Source organism: Procambarus clarkii, chromosome 29 (assembly GCF_040958095.1).
Source record: "Procambarus clarkii isolate CNS0578487 chromosome 29, FALCON_Pclarkii_2.0, whole genome shotgun sequence".
Lineage (NCBI taxonomy): Eukaryota > Metazoa > Arthropoda > Malacostraca > Decapoda > Cambaridae > Procambarus > Procambarus clarkii.
Genome location: NC_091178.1, coordinates 10049389 through 10066997, shown reverse-complemented (window position 1 = coordinate 10066997; position 17609 = coordinate 10049389). Strand labels below are relative to the sequence as shown.

The 17609-nt window shown below is 39.9% G+C and overlaps 2 protein-coding genes across 3 annotated transcripts in view; both read left to right on the top strand.

Annotated features, from left to right (window-relative positions):
• The first annotated feature begins 7466 nt into the window (after positions 1-7466).
• Positions 7467-15507, top strand: LOC138369797 (invertebrate-type lysozyme-like). Of its 2 annotated transcripts, XM_069333463.1 has the most exons (4): positions 7467-7679; positions 8128-8201; positions 11024-11163; positions 14179-14319. In XM_069333463.1, coding segments are annotated over exons 1-4 (378 nt in total). In that variant the 5' UTR covers positions 7467-7516; the 3' UTR covers positions 14180-14319. The 2 variants fall into 2 exon arrangements, with proteins under 2 accessions (XP_069189564.1, XP_069189563.1); XM_069333462.1 differs by lacking the exon at positions 11024-11163 and having other exon boundaries at positions 14179-15507.
• LOC138369798 (lysozyme-like) overlaps positions 15100-17609 on the top strand; it is a 42503-nt gene continuing 39993 nt past the window's right edge. Inside the window, exon 1 of the mRNA XM_069333464.1 lies at positions 15100-15229. The gene's annotated coding sequence lies outside the window, so the exon portion shown is untranslated. The remainder of the gene's footprint in view (positions 15230-17609) is intronic.

Here is a 17609-nt window from a genome sequence, read left to right as displayed (position 1 = left end):
CGCCTCTCATCTGTGATCATCCGTGGGTGATTACTCACAGTTGAGTACACGGTGGGTGATTACTCACAGTTGAGTACACGGTGGGGTGATTACTCTCAGTTGAGTACACGGTGGGTGATTACTCTCTCACATCGTCCTGACTCACCAGCGCCCGCCCACTTCCCTGCTGGCTGACCTCCAGTCTTCACGCGGGAATCTTCCTCTCTCCGTCCTGCACCTTCCTCTTCAGCCATCATCTGTTCCGACTGTCGTTTGTCTCAGTAACTCTCACTCGGCCTCTGCCATGTTGCTCGCTCCCACCCGCTTCACCACACCATGTTGCTCGCTCCCACCCGCTTCACCACCCCCATGTTGCTCATAGGTTGGGGAGAGTTATTGCTTGCTGCAAGTCATGATGTGACTTGCATCGTTAGAGATGCGAGGGTCAGACGGCAGTGTCATTGACGTACGATATATTTATCACTGTAAAATCCGTGTTTATACCTCAACAGGTGTGGTTTTCGCGGGATATACTGTGATTACTTTAATACCTTGTGGGGGAAGAAGAATCAATGGATTCTCTCGAATCGTATCTCGTTGCGAAAATGAATGATCACTTCAGGATGAGATATGGTAGTTCCTTCGTATATTTGTTTACATACTTGAGAAAGCTGTGAACACCATCATTAGCCACGATCGTATCAGGAACTTTGCGGAAATGTAAGGTACTAGTCCTATTTCTCGAGGAATATGTCATCTGTTCTGGAGACCTGTTCGAGGACCGGGCCGCGGGGACGCTAAGTCCCGAAACCATCTCAAGGTAACCTCAAGGAGGTGTTAGAAATTGGAGTGATTTATCTATAAAAGAATAACAGCTCTTGTGTACCGTTATTCTTTGTGAAGGCGGGAACACTGATGCGCGCCCCGTGTTCTCTGCTAGGGGTCCGATGGAGGTCGAGGTGTTGACTTCGGGGAGCAAAGGTTGTCGAGGTTTCACTGTCATGCAAGTGTCATTGCTTATATGCATTGTACCCCTCGCGTGTCTTAATCTATGGGTCGTCCCGTCTTCCTCATGTTGCAGCCTCCATATGTGGTAGCCTCGCATGTGGCAGCCTCCATATGTGGTAGCCTCGCATGTGGCAGCCTCCATATGTGGTAGCCTCGCATGTGGCAGCCTCCATATGTGGTAGCCTCGCATGTGGCAGCCTCCATATGTGGTAGCCTCGCATGTGGCAGCCTCATACAATCTAGGACACTTTCCCACCGCGAGCTGTTCCTTGCAGCACAGCTTCGCTACTTGCTCTTCCCTTCAGTGTTATTTAAACAGCAGTGATCTCCATCCTCCTTTTATTGTGAAAGTAGACGCGTCTCATCTTCGTAAACAGTTGTCCCAGAATCGGATTACTCCTGGTAAATCCTTCCATCCACACATGTGAGGTATATACATAGAGAACTCTGGGAGGGATTAAAGTGTATATATGAAGGTTGAATCTTGGTATCTTGCGGTTTAATGGTCCCAGGAGTCCAGAAGCTTAAGTTACAGGCAAATTTAGCCTTTTGTAGGAGTTTTGGATCACTTTATGTGAGTAGAGTTCATTTACTCAGTTCTACATAAGTGATGACTGCTTCACATAAGTGACCTGCTGGGTTTAATATTTGTAAATGCATTAAATTTACTTTACAAAATCTGGAGTTTGAATCGCATAAGATGGGATGGAAGCTGATCAAAGGAAATCGAAAACAAAGAATAATATACATGCCTTTTAGACACGTACGTACACAGATACACGTACACAGGTACACGTACACAGGTACACGTACACAGGTACACGTACACAGATACACGTACACACACACAACACTGCTATATGTATACAGACACACGTATACACACGTACAAGAAAAGAGGAATGACCTCCAAGTTGTCAAGAGTTCATGCATGTGGGCATAAGAAATAGAAACTTGCCAGACACGAGCCGGATACCAGCCTACACCCGCCGCCGGCTCCATTATGACCATAATCAAAAACCAGAGCAACAAAAACTACAGTTTCACCTTGTCCCGACACCTTTGTTTTGATGTGGGTGGGCGTCACTCCCTTGAGTCAGTCGAGAGGGTGTAGGAGTGGGAGTGGGAGAGAGAGAGAGAGAGAGAGAGAGAGAGAGAGAGAGAGAGAGAGAGAGAGAGAGAGAGACACACACACAGACACACAGAGAGAGAAGGCTGGAGGGACTCCTCAAGGATAAAGACTCAAGGAGTCTAATGACCTCCTTGACGTGGCGACCATTGCCCCGTGTCTCACTTGCGTTAAGAGAGGAGGCAACACACCGAGAGAGAAATAATGAGGACATGGTGAACGAAGTAATACTTGAGAACAAATATATAAAACTGGTGTTGCGGAATTTGCTGGGAATAATCAATGTAAAAATAGGTTCTTCCCAGCCTCATACCCCACACCAGTATAACACAGGGAATGCCAGACTCATTGTCCCAAATAACAGTGCTCTTAGAAAATATATGAATAGAATTTTGTGCATTGTTTATATATATTTATATTAAACATTATATAAAAGACTATAAGGAAATAATTATTCGCAGTCAGAATATACAGTGGCGAGTCCTGTTCTCTGTGGCCTGCGGCATAGTTGTTTTAGAGAGTCTGTACATGTCTCTGACCTCCGTCTAAAAGAAAGCGAGAGAGAGAGAGAAAGCGAGAGAGAGAGAGAGAGAGAGAGAGAGAAGAGAGAGAGAGGAGAGAGAGAGAGAGAGAGAGAGAGAGAGAGAGAGAGAGAGAGAGAGAGAGAATAATAAAAAAACAAGACTATACCAGTAAGATCATGTAACACAGAGAAGGGGGGAAAAGTGACCATGGTTAACTCTGTCAACGCCTGCCAGCCACATCAGTACCCGCCCACAGTAATGCCTCCACCCTCACTTCCTCTATACACCCACGCCCATTGTAAGACATCACACCCAACACTGGCCCGCCCACTCTAAGGTAGTGACTTCAGTCTCTTCCATAACCACTCATCTTTAAGGTAGTGGAGCCAGTTTCTTACTCATCATCCCCCCCACTCCAAAGTGTTGACACTCTACTTACCCTACCCACCCCCTACCAGTCTGGTCAGTTAGTGTTTTATTTCAGAATGGCATGATTAACTTAATCCATATCATCCCATATGGCATGATATCATCCCATATAAATGGGATGATATACACCCTCTTCCGTGACGCAGCTCGTAGTGACGCACCCTTTATCGTGACGCAGCCTTCCCGTGACGCACCCCGTAAATTGAGCCACGCACCTAACTACCCTGAGTGGTGAGACACATCCCTGACCTGCACCTGAGAAGGACCAGCTGGCCTGGTTACCGGTGCTCCGGCCGCTTCTCTCACACACCAACAGTTACACCTGCCGCCTTCCTGGTCTGTACACGGGTCGTTGAAAAGGAGTTTCTCGTGTGGGATAAGCGAGAATAATCCTATGGTCACTCTTGCACACTATTCAATAAGCGCTCACTAATCCATAATCCACACTTATCCATAAACACACAAATTCATGTGGTTATATATGATTACTTGGAGATTTCAATAAACCAGGAAGTAGTGATCCTTGCACATTTTTACAGCGTAGGAGTGTGTGTGTGGGAGTGAGAGATTCCACAGGAGAGTGTGGAGTTCACAGAGGACAGCGATAGATGTGCCAAACATCACAGCTTGGGCGAACAGACACGATATAAATACAAAGTACACTAACGTCAGTCGCCAGCTTTACGCAAGAACCAACTAGCGAACGAACTTAACCCACGTAGTGGAGCGTTATATATATATATATATTATATTCCCTACACGTGGGCAAGAATAGCTGCCTTATAAGGCTTTGTTTATTTCCTGCAGGTAGAGAGCCAAAGTCTCAGTATTGAGGAGAATATCTCTGATGAATCGTAACTTATAAGACTGATGCATTTACTGACATTACAAGTTAGTCCACTGGAAATGTTTTGGTCTTAATGCATAAACTATATATTAAGTGCTCTTAAGTATTAGTTATTAGTTATGGATGACCTTTGTGTTTAACATTATATGGTTAGATCCCTAACTAGCCAGTTAGTGTTGTCTTAATGACCGGGTCGCGAGTGGTCGTTAAGACCAAGGTTTCTTGTATCTCATCGTCTTCATCCTTTTGTTAAATGAGGAATATTTGTTGAAGGAGTGAGAGGGAGGCATGCAGCCAGCCCGCCAGTACTCACCTAGTTGTTCTTGCGGGGATTGAGCTCTGCTCTTCCGACCCGCCTCTCAACTGTCAGTGAATCAACAATTTTTTTTCACACACACACTCACCCAGGATGCAGCCCGTAACAGTTGTCTAGCTCCCAGGTACCTATTTACTACTAGGTAACAGGAGCATCAGGGTTAAAGAAACTGCCCATTTGTTTTCCGCCATCGCTAGGGATCGAACCCCGGTTCCGAGGATTACGAGTCCTGAGTGTCGTCCACTCAGCCACCAGGCGCCCTTGTGTGTGTGTGGGTGTGGTTGTGATATGTGAGGGCCCAACCAACAGGCCTCACACGATGAGACGATGTAGATGAAAGTGGAAATACTGGACTAGTTAGTGATGAGCATTACAAAGACCAAAATCACACATGAGTGAGTGATGAGTGAGCTGATGAGTGAGAATGAGTGAGTGATCGGGGTTAAGCTCCCTCGTGGACTTCCCTGTGAGGGCTCGTACTCGCCACGAGACCATATTATTAAAGTCTCAGATTAAGTCCTCGTTGATCTGAATCACTGGAGAACCGCTTACTGCTGACCAGGAGCCGCGAGCGGTGATAAAGATGTTCGTGACTGGCAAGCGACGTTCATGATTACAGAGCAAGCTGGAGGATCGTGAGAGAGCACTGATCATCACTATTAGTGGAGCCACAGGAGCTCGAGCGAGCCATCCTGGGAGAGAGCTGTGGCCAACACTCTCACAGCTGACGCGTTGATCTCGTCACCCCTGAGATCAATTAATGGTCACTGACCTGTAACGCTGAAGTGACTGTTACAATTACAAACAATCCGCACTACCACAACACTGAACAAATTGTTCTATACTCAACACTAAATGCATACATTAAATTTTAACTTCCACTGGTTACCGGTTTCGTCAAGGCATACATCTCGAGCTATAACTTAAATCCCTGTAAATCATAATTTCCCTGAGGAGTTACAGGCAATACTAGACAACGGCATCTCTACAAAGGTCAGGCCCACCTAGAACGGTTTCAGCGCGACGGCTTGTACACGAGGCGTTCACATTTAATATTTGAATAGCATGAGAGAGGAGAGAGGCAAGGCTAAAACCTGCGGATGTGTATTCAAGGACAGTGTTGCTCTGACTCTCAAGCATTTACGAGGCAAGCTGCACGTGGGTCTGGGGAGAGGATATGCTTGGCGAATATCCTCGTCTAAATAAAGACGAACAAAATTTAAACCTCGTTACACACACACACACACACACACGCACGCAGGTTCCTTACATCCGCCTGACACTCTGCACGGGGACCACTCCACCATCTTTCACTGTTAAATTGATTGATTTTAAAGGTGTTCTTGATGATGTGCTTTGTGGTGTGTTGAGAGAGGCGGAGTCGAGAGGTGCTGTTACCACAACCTTGAGGTCCCATCTAACAGCTCACATGGACACGTGTAGGAAGCCCACAGCTTAGCTCTGGACGCCCACCAACCGCGGGAGGTGGTGGCATATGACAACCCCAAGAGGTTTCCGCCAACCAGAAAGAATACTTTACCGCTAGACATTGTCGAGGACTTTAGTGGATTAAAAGTGTATATACACCGAAGGTGAGGCACCTTGCCACCCCATAATAAATTAATAAACCTATCAACGTCTGAGGGGTCGTTGATTAAGGCCACCACCATTTCTTATTGACTAACCAGTAAGAATACATTAGTTCTAAACATATTAAAAGACAATTCTCAAAATATAGACCCCCAACAAACACAGCACACTTTGATATATACATCCAATTAATCTTGAAACTCAGCCTTTTATAACATGTCAAGCTACTGGTGACCTAGAGGTAACATCGCTTCCCAACTGCTGTGTAAAGTATTGCCCATAAATTTCGAATATACATTCCAACAAGTCAATTTTTATGGCATTTCTTGTATTTCGTTAATTTATATATTAATACAACGCTCCATTATTTTCTCATTGCCGCTTTGTGTTGGGGAACATTACTCACTGAGCCACCGTAATTAACAAGTAATAGTCCCCCCCCCCAAACCCTCTACACTAAAGCCCAAATTAAACATCAACCTTGAAGAAAATGAGGTGCACTTTATTACAGTGGCACTACGCGGCCCCTGTAACAGTGCCACCACACGCGGGCCCTGCAACAGTGCCACCATACGCGGCCCCTGTGACAGTGCCACCATACGCGGGCCCTGTAACAGTGCCACCATACGCGGGCCCTGTAACAGTGCCACCATACGCGGCCCTTGACAGTGACAAGACCAAATCCCAATGTTTATCAATTTGTTTATTGCCTACCTTCTATCTTATTAAGTGCAGGATATTTTTTTCAATTTTCACATCTTTAGGGATAATTTTTTAAACAAATACACACGATTGTTGTGTCTTGAATATTAAATGTAATTATCGTGTGAAAAAACGAGCCCAACATTAGTAGAGTGCATCATGACACCGAATTTATAATATCTAATTATTTTGATATTATTCGCTTGCATTCCACAAGCATATGAATATCACGAAATTAGATTACAATGCATCAGAAGACCTGGTGGTATCTGTTTACTTAGTAATAATCCAGCTGTTATTTGTGTACGACACTGAAAAGAAAATAAAGCATGCTTGTCGATGCTAGACTCCAAGGAAACTCTCCAAGAACCATCGTGGATGAGAGCACGCATCCACTCATCATCCTTGTGGGATGATGAGATCATCGCTTGAGTGTTGGTGTTACCAACTGTCGCTCCGTGTGCTGACGGGCAGGCAGCTCTTTATTATCTTATTTTTGCAAATGTCTCGCAAATATAATGTGCATAATCTAGTCCGCGATTATGACACAAGCATCATAAGTCTTCTAATTAATAACTTTTTATGATGAATATGGCCTTTTTCATATTAGGTAATAAGCACGAGATAAAATAATTTTGCTCTAACTAGGGATTTATAAGCAGATTTATATGGTTTTCTAAAGCTTTAAACATAAATTGTTGTTAGTCGAGGTGAGATCACAGCATCAGGTTTAAATGTTGTTGAAGAGTCAGTTATCAGTGATTTAGTGGATGTGTTGCAGAAACGTGCCCTTGACAAGGAGGAAAATCCTATTAGTGTGTCCTCAAATGCTGTGCTTCATGTCGTCTCAAATGCAGCTTGCCCCGAAATAATTCCATAATTTTTTGGTCAACTATATTACATTCCCACAAAAATGTTTGAAATTTGCACTCATAAACCCCCTCTCACTCGTTTAAACAGGGCAGACTGACAGTTTAATAAGTGCCAACTGCATGGGGTGCTTATGCGAGGCGTCCACGAGTTGTAATGCCACCTCTCCCTGTCACACCCCTCCTGGAGGTGGCTACTTCTGCGGACCGTTCCTCATCTCCTTCCCCTACTGGACTGACGCTGGCAAGCCCGTTCTGAAAGGCGACGACCCCAATGTGAAAGGCGGTAAGTACCATGCAGCGCAGTCTATGGGGTTAAGTTTTTCACTTGGGTTTACTTCCTGTTTTCCTCCAGGTGTTTTACTTAATATGACAATACATAAAGTCATGTTTTTACATAACTTGACAATACATAAAGTCATGTTTTTATATAACATGATAATATATAAAGTCATGTTTTTACATAACTTGACAATACATAAAGTCTTGTTTTTACGTAACATGACTACATAAAGTCATGTTTTTACATAACTTGACAATACATAAAGTCATGTTTTTTTAATCTAGATCAAAGATTATTGTTCATTATGTGAATATTTACAAGTATTTCCTAAAGTTTTACTTATTAATATTATTAAATTCGCTAGAAATATACATAATTAAAGCTGGATATATTTAAAAACATTTATTACAATAACTGGGGTAAAAGAGTAAAGCTTAATTACATTTTGCAGCTTTTGAGAACTGTGTCCTCGATCTTTACTGTGCTGCCAAGACCGTCCGCCAGTACATGAAAAAGTTTGCAAGCGTAAGTAAAAATAATAAAACTTTATCCTGTTTGGTATGAATGAACAATTCACTTTAGGACAGGTTCGCAACCCGTCCTCAGTCTATGTTCATTCCATCTAGCGGTCGACCCCAAAGACGCATTCTTAAATTTGAACACGCTGTTAAACTTTAACAGCGTGTTAAATTTTAACACGATGTTACAATTTTAAGGGGCCGAAAATACAATTAATTGCCAACAGAACCTAACACCTAAAATCCCGTAGGATCAACTATACACAAAACTATAACCTATAATAATATTAATTTGAGAGAATTTTTTGTTTATGTTGCCACAGTTCATTAAAATTACCGAACGAGTTTTTCGGGATTTCCGCAGGTAAGACAGACAGCGCTCAATAATGGGATGTAAACATAGGCCTGACACTCCTAAATCCAGCTTTTGGTAATGAACCAACCTGAGTGTCTTGTGTGAATAAAATAACTAAGCTTTTATAAGTTATCGAAGCATGTTAACATGAAAGGCTAACTGTTCTAATTTTTGTATATAATGGGTTTCAGCAAGTGCAAAAAAAAAAAAATGCTCATTCATTAGGCTACAGTAAGAGAAAATTCTTCACTCATTAATGTTTTTGAAGCTTTGTAGAATCCACATGTATTTGTGTGATTTTTGTTAGAAATAGTCTAAAGTGGGCAATATATTTCCGGGAAAGTAATGCTAGAATAACATCAGCAGGTCAAATAGCATTAGGGTTGAGAAATTAAACTCCAAGCATTCGAAATACGAAATTGTTAGACTTCTCCCAAAGATTATTTTATTTATCTGTTTACTTAAAACAAGAAACTCGTTCTCATCTCTGTATGTTTGTTCTACGTTAAGTAACCGAGTTAAGTTTTGTAGATTTCACTTAAGTTAGTTTGATTAGGTTAGGCTATGTGGTTTAATTATGAAAAATATTTATGAAATTGATGAGCCTGGTTTAACGATGGGTTGAAAAAGCGAGGGAACCTAACCAAAGTATCTGTACTAAACCTAGAGCTAACCATCTAACATTGGCCGATATACCAAATTTTTGACAACTGTTTTGTGTGCAAATGTAAACGCTAATTAGTTCCAACTGTCAACTCAAAAATACGTTGTAAACCTAATGCAGTACCAACTGACCTAACCTATTGAAATGAGGAAGGGTTGAAGAGCTTCTCTGAGTTCCACACTGAGAAAAACAGGTCGTCTTAAGTAGGTTGAAACTACGGGGTCAGTTGACAGTATTGTTTCGTTTAGGCCTTGACAACGTGGACATTAATGAATATAAAGACACTCTTATTAACGAAGCTTTTGTATTTCGTAGTTCTTTTTAACAGAGCGAGTATCTGCACTCATTATCAGTTTAGGTCATACATAGCATGTAAGATTCATGGGTACTAATGAAAAAATAAAATTTGGTGCAGAACCAGATAATATTTAACTTTCTATAAATTACATTTCACTTAAATCTTCCGATTTGGATTCTTTGTCTTGTGAGATGTTAATTATGTTAAAGAGAAGTGTCGTCAACTTGGGGCCAACACAAGTTCACTAACATACGACAACATTCACTAACCCAAATGCGCTCCAACTAAGAGTTACTTACATATTCAAAAGCATCACGTTATTGTTTATATAGATATTTATATTTAATATTTAAGAGATAACATTTTCTGTGACTCTGTGCTTATATAATTATGGATACTGTTGTATATATAATTGGTGTCTCGGTGCAGTGTGTACAATGCATCATTACTCTGTCTTGCCTGCAGTCTAATACTCTTATTTTACTTTTCCTTTAGCTTAAAATGTTGTCTACTTGCACTTTAGAGTGATCCGAAGTTAATATAGTCACGAACAGTGGCATCACAGTAATATAATAATTAATTTCAGACAAAATGTTATACCTTCAAGTGTACTAAACACATGTTTGGTACCAGTTATGAAAGGTTTCTATTTAATAAGCACAATTATTGAATATGCTGAACAGTAAACAAAAGTGACATTGACATTTTTAGTAACACTTGCAGTAATGCAACTTCTGCAACACAAAACACGAAAGAGAATATGCGAGGCAAGACTCAAGAAATAATCTTGAGGTATATCGGATTTTGTTTTCATAATCACTTCTGACATGGTTGATAAGATCACGCTGGTTGGCCCTTTATAAGGACCGCGCTGGTTACACCCCCTTGGGAATCATCACCTGCCTCACATCACCCACCCGCGCCTGCCTCACATATCACCCACCCACACCTGCCTCACATATCACCCACCCACACCTGCCTCACATATCACCCACCCACACCTGCCTCACATATCACCCACCCACACTTGTCTCACATATCACCCACCCACACCTGCCTCACATCACCCACCCACACCTGCCTCACATATCACCCACCCGCACCTGCCTCACATCACCCACCCGCACCTGCCTCACCCAACAACAGTAAAGCTAGTCAAAATGGGAACGCGTTAATGCAACCTGTTCTTTTAATATCTCTTCAGTAATAATTTAACTGTTACTTGCCCCGAAATAATTCCACAATTTTTTTGTCAACTATATTACATTCCCACAAAAATGTTATAAATTTCAAACCTGAATGCATAAATTGTCCAAAATCACCCATCAAGAATATTGAGTAATATATTAGTTACATCCAAGATTATTTTATAAATTTACAAATTGTTTTAAAGAACTGATACGCAATCTTCCCGAACGACCTTGACAACACACACATTACTGTAAACAATACCTTGAATTACTGCAAATGGTATAAGGGGTGTGCTATAAAAAGGTAATCATTATGATGTAGGACTGTAATGGCGACGGCGTTGTGAGCTGCGTCGACTATGTGAGGATTCACAAGCACGGCCAGAACGGATGCTCTGCCCCGCTTACTGGAATCTTCGAAAAGCAATTTGAAGAATGCCGCGCTCGCCTCGGCGTTATTTAGTAGGATCACTCGCTTATCTCAGTCTTATTACACTCCCCAGTACCCGCCACTCAACTCATCCTCGCTATTACCCACCATAATTAGTTGTAGTATAATAAACTTCTAAGCCACCCTTCTAAACTTATGAATTTTTTGTGATGTTGTTGTATGAGGTTGCCAAATATTTTGAGATTATATAATGGTAGAGTAATAATTCCTTTCTAGATTGATTGCACTTTTAAAAATGGGGAACGCTTAATATTGCTACCTGGCAAGTTTTAACAATAATGTGTTTACTCAGACTAAAGGAAGGGAATAAAATCCTTATATTTATCACTGGGCATTACAGAGTTAATATTAAGAATCTTATGTATACCCACAAGTCAATGTAAGCCAGGAGCTGTCATGACATGTTGCAACCCATCCTCCGAATAGACAGTACGTTTTAATACTCAATGTAATAAGTACATTCCTGACTATCTGCATAGTATATAAATACACTTAATTGTGTTGTTACACTTACCTCCCAATATAATCTGCTTATTTTTTGTTAATACACTTAAAATCTATAGGTTGAAGTCTTCGTGTTCAATTCTGCATACAAAAGTTTTAAATATAAAGAATTACTTTTTCAGTTTTATTAAACAATAGAGATTTTATACAAAATTTGAAAGAATCCTGAGTTACTTTATAATTTATTGAAAGACTTTAGTTTTGTTTTATTAATTTTATAAAATGGTAATATCCATATAGCTATATTTTAAGTACTAATTGTAATTAAGAAGCAATAAATGTTATTTACATGCTTGTCCTACACTCCCAAGGTGAGGTTAGGTCGTGGTTTTCTATACAGCTTTTCAGGTAAACTCTAATATTCACAATATTTTGGTGCGATGCTGGCGATTAAGTGTATTTATGTACTATGCCGATAGTCAGGATTGTACTTTATTACATTTAGTATTAAAACGTACTGTCTATTCGGAGGATCGGCTGCATGTTCAACATCCCCGGGGATTAAATTCAACATTAGTGTGTGAGATACAAGAAGGTGTGAGAGTTAAAATTATGTAAGTAGAAGAATGTAAGAACGCTTGTATACATAAATAAAAATAAATAAATAAATAATTTAGTACAAATTGGGTTACATTAACGGTTACGCCTATAATTCCTGAGTGAATTGAAATACAGCATTCACATTTTTTTTTACCAGGTTTGGTGTCTTATTTTGAGTAATACTAATTTTCACATCTTTATTACAAGAAAATAGTTCCAATATTTCTTTGTGAAAATAAATGGTAGCTTCTAAATATACTGTAATTTCATAACTATAATTTTCCAAATTAAGAATACTTGAAGCATGACTTTAATCTTTGGATGACCTGCCCATGTACAATCCTTATGTTATCTCTTGGCGTGTGTAACCGGCAGCCTCATACAGCATGATACACCTAAGTTATATCTTTTGGTTTCTGATATATTATGCTTAAGGTGTTAAGGTCTAAAGCCTAAAAGTCATTAGGCTTCGTGCTTGCAAGTTTACGTTAATCCCAGGAGTTTAGAACTAAACATTCACGGTCATGTACACTAAAAATTTGGCTTCACCTTTTTGGTGATTGTTCGAGAGGATGAGGCTTCTGGTTCGGTAATTGGGCTTTTGGCTTATCGGTCGTGGGGAGGTTATTAAGGCCATCACAGTGAATTATTTATTATGAACAAAATCTAGGGCTAAGGTAAACTCTTGAGTTAATAAAAGGAAATGTTGAATACACTTCTAGATGTAAATATTCCTTGGTGAAAACTTGGTTTGGTGTTAGGCCTAATGCCTATTATATTTATATTGCGAAATATTCGTTGATAAAAAAACATCAACGGATACATGCATACACAGAGAAGTGTATCCCGCTTTTCGGAGTATATACACAGGGTTTACTTCAGTCGTTAATCATATTCAGCACTAACGAATTCTTACTAGCTGGCCAGTAAACTATTGTGTTGGCCTTAATCCAGAGGTTGATAGGCCTTAAACCGAACACCAAACTAAACCAACAAAGTTCTGGCGGTGATGGTGCCTGGAATGATTGTTTGGTGATTGGTGTGGTGGTGAAGGACTACTGGTTTGGTGATTAGTGGCAGCTGGTCTGTTTGTTGGTGTTGGTGAGTGCTGGTGACGGTGGTGGTAGTTATTGGTAGTGGTTACTTCGGTTTGTTGCAGTGATTTGAGGTGACTAATATAATTGTTGTTGGTGGGGGGACACATTGAGCGATGGTGGGGGTCACTTGTGATGGTGGTAACTATGGATTGGGTGACTGGTGGTGGTAATGGTGAAGAAAACGTTTTAAAATAAAATACATTATAAGAATGTTTAACCTTAACCCCTTACGTTAACCACTGTAATCTACGAAGAAATCACCGATGGATTGCTTAAACTTTTGTAGTCCAGTTTAAAAAAAAAAATCTAAAAATAATTTGAGTAAACTGCACTTTAGAGCATATTAATGATTCTGAGAAATGTTTCTAAAGTCCGGACATTAACACACTTAAAGGTACCCAGGTGAAATATATCGTGACGATTCATTATGTTATACAATGTAATCTTTATTCTCCAGTTTGATGAACTGAGGCTGCAACTTTCTAACCATCAAAGTATTTAAATTGTAATAATATTAATTTGAATGTTTTAGCACTTTCAATTAAGGCATGTAATATATTTTTCAGAAAATAGTATTACTATTGTTAATGAAATATTGATAAACACGGTTACTAATGTTTTTAATATAGTTTTTGCTGATAAAGGTTAATAACGCTCATACTTATTCAATAAAAGCTTACCACATTTACGTATTCAATTAGCAGGATTGCTTTCTAGTCAAACTTTCTTTTAACTAGTTACTATATTTGTTTATTATTTTTAATGATAGAAAAACTTCATTAAATACTTAAAATGCTGAAGATAGCAATGTTCTCTCTCCAACAGGGAGGTAAACTTCATTAAATACTTAAAATGCTGAAGATAACAACGTTCTCTCTCCAACAGGGAGGTGCCGGGGTGTCCGCTGACTGTAATGGGGACGGTGTGGTCAACTGCGTAGACTTCGCTTACATGCACATGTTGGGCGGCTTTGGCTGTCACGATTCTTCCATGCTTGGCACTGCCTTCTTCAAGAGATTTGATAACTGTTGGAAGGTCGTCGAGGCGGCTTCTGTTTAGACTGAAAATTAATTTGTCTGGCGCCTTAAAGGCTTCCTAGGCGGCGGGTCTTATTCGTTTCCGGTTCATTATTCATAGTTATTCATCCTCTCATCTTAGAGATTATATATGACAAGACTCGGACAATGTTGGCCCTTGGAAGAAAAGTCCCGGTGATTAGTTGGCTGCTCCACGTCTCTACATGGTTTATAAGGTGCCCTCACGGTCGGGGACATCGGAGCCTATTAGGCTTTTCGGGGTCCCCCTAGCCAATAGGGAAGCTGTCCACGCGGTCACCCAGCTAGTTATTGTCCACACCAAGCAATATTTACCCGTCTGAACGCTTCATGAAAGCCTCGCCGGAATTATTATATCAACGCTTATAAACAACTAATCACCCAATTATTTATAACGGAGAACTGTGTTCGACAGGAAACAACAAAGGCTCAAAGTGTTATCACACAGCTGGTGATGTGCATAACCAATATTATCAAACTAAACTCCGCTTCCTGCATGAAAGATGTGGCTGACATATTTCCCTGTTAACCAAACTGGGAGAATTCGCCACTTGCCATAAATTTTGGGTCAACAGAGGTCAACGAGATAATTTATGTAAACCATCAAACCATCAATGTCAACAATCATAATCTCTAGATTTCTGTTTATGAATTATTATTGACAGGCACTAGTCTCATACAATAATTTATTCACAGTCATAGGAAAACCTTTATGATTTTTCCCACAATGCATTAGAAATTGGAAAGGAAAATTTGTTTAAAAGAATAAGTTAGTATTATATGAACGTATATAATGTAATTTCTTATACGAAAGAACATCAGTAATGATGCCCGGAGTAACTTTATTTTCGGTGAGGAAAAGTGTCTTTTGGGTCCCAAAGGTCTTTTGGGTCCCAAAGGTCTTTTGGGACCTTTGTTACTTTGTTATTGACTACGGAGTGAAGGCTTCTTACCTCTAGTCACATTACTGAGGTTTGAATCATACATTGTTGTTCAAATATGCATAATTAGATAACTCCAGTGTCTCTTTTTTATAACACTATTATGTTCTGCCAACTTTTGTTAATGCATTTGTGTGTAAATAATGTGCAGGTCATCATAGAGGAAACATTCCTAGTACTGTCTGGTGCTTTACTCAATAAATCATATTGTAAACTATTGTTGTTCCTTCCTCACTGTCCCCTTGGTCCTCTCTCCACCCTCAGAATCGCTGCCGATATCTACTCGTAGCTCAATCGACCTAACCAGCATTTTTTTAAGCATTTAACAATTTAACGGCTACAATGCTTTTATTTGTATATAATTCGCACGCTGATCGCAAACTAGGCTACTTATCCTCTGAATGAGGCAAGCTCAACATTCTTTACAAATTATAAAATTTTGCTTTGGCATTAGGTATTTTCACGTATAGTATTTCGGCAAGGATTTGTATTCTCTCTGGTAGCGTATAGAGCTGCCGTAAAGCTTGTGTCCCAGAGTAAGTAATATCAATGTAAGAAAATAACATTAAAATTGCCATGGATCTATAAAACCCTAACAAACTGATGTTCGATTGGTATTTCCGATTGGACTCTTCATTGACCTGAGAAAGGCCTTTGACACTGTTAATCACAATTACCTCTTACGTAAACTCCATCATTATGGAATCCGAGGCATGCACTGGATTATATCCAATCCTATCTTAGTGATAGATACCAATGTGTAACCATCAATAATATAACCTCTCCCACTCTACCAATAACCGTTGGAGTGCCACAGGGCAGCATCTTGGGACCTCTCCTATTTCTTATATACATCAATGATCTGCCTAATGTCTCTAACATTCTGAAACCTATTTTGTTTGCTGATGATACTACCCTCATCTACTCTAACCCCCAACCCACATACACTAAATGATGTTGTTAATAATGAACTAAAAAAAAGTCCACTTATGGATGTCAACCAATAAACTAACACTTAACATAAAAAAAAACCTACTACATCTTATTTGGAAGCAAATCAACAAATGCAATTCAGCTTCAGATAGATAATGTAAACATTAGGAATAAAAATGATGGAAAGTTTCTTGGCCTATTCCTAGACAAGAGACTCAACTTCAGCACCCACATACAACACATAACTAAGAAAGTCTCTAAAACCGTTGGGATACTCTCCAAAATCAGATATTATGTACCTAACTCTGCTCTCATCTCTCTATATTATGCACTAATCTATCCCTATCTTAATTACGGTATCTGAGCATGGGGTTTAACCACTGCAAACCACCTCAAGTCCATCATCACCCAGAAAAAATCTGCTATCAGACTAATAACAAATTCTACTTTCAGACAACACCCAGCCCCCTTGTTTAACTCCCTTAACATGCTAAACATTTGGAGTTTCTTCAGCAATCTCACTCCACAAATTTTCTTGTGTCAATTACATCTACAAAACCCTGTTCTTAAATGCAAATCCTGCTCTGAAAATCTCCCTGAACAGATGTAATAGGACCCATTATCACCACACCAGAAATAAATATCTCTTTGATATCCCCAGAGTCAAACTTAATCTGTGTAAACACTCTATGCAAATAAAGGGACCCAGTCTATGGAACTCACTCCCTAATGAATTGAAAAGCTGTCCAACTTTTGCGTCATTCAAAAACAAAACTAAAAAGTACCTAATCTCATCTGCATAGTTTTTTTTTTAGATATATACAAGAGTTGTTACATTCTTGTACAGCCACTAGTACGCGTAGCGTTTCGGGCAGGTCCCTGGAATACGATCCCCTGCCGCGAAGAATCGTTTTTTCACCCAAGTACACATTTTACTGTTGCGTTAAACAGAGGCTACAGTTAAGGAATTGCGCCCAGTAAATCCTCCCCGGCCAGAATACGAACCCATGACAAAGCGCTCGCGGAACGCCAGGCGAGTGTCTTACCACACTACACCACGGAGACTGTTCTCCGTGGTGAATAAATAAATAAGTTTTTTACCTTGTTGCTTTAAATAAATAAATAAATAAGTTTTTTACCGTGTTGCTTTAAAATTGCACTGTATCTATTGCTACCCAATCTCCCTATCTTTATGTACCCAATCCGAACATCTTTACCAATGTGATCATTACTGTCTTCTTATATGTGCTATCAATCTGCTGTACGGTGTCTGTTAATCATGTTTAAATTACCAATCAAGTTGTCAATGTAATCAACCAGAGCTTTAATATACCAATGCGCTTTAATATACTTACTTTTCTCTCTCATCTCATTTTTTTCTTGCAAT

Coding starts and splice junctions, on each gene's coding strand:
- LOC138369797 (XM_069333462.1), top strand. CDS start 7,517: ATGGGGTGCTTATGCGAGGCGTCCACGAGTTGTAATGCCACCTCTCCC. Junction 7,680..8,127: donor CGACCCCAATGTGAAAGGCG/GTAAGTACCATG, acceptor TACATTTTGCAG/CTTTTGAGAACTGTGTCCTC. Junction 8,202..14,178: donor ACATGAAAAAGTTTGCAAGC/GTAAGTAAAAAT, acceptor TCTCTCCAACAG/GGAGGTGCCGGGGTGTCCGC.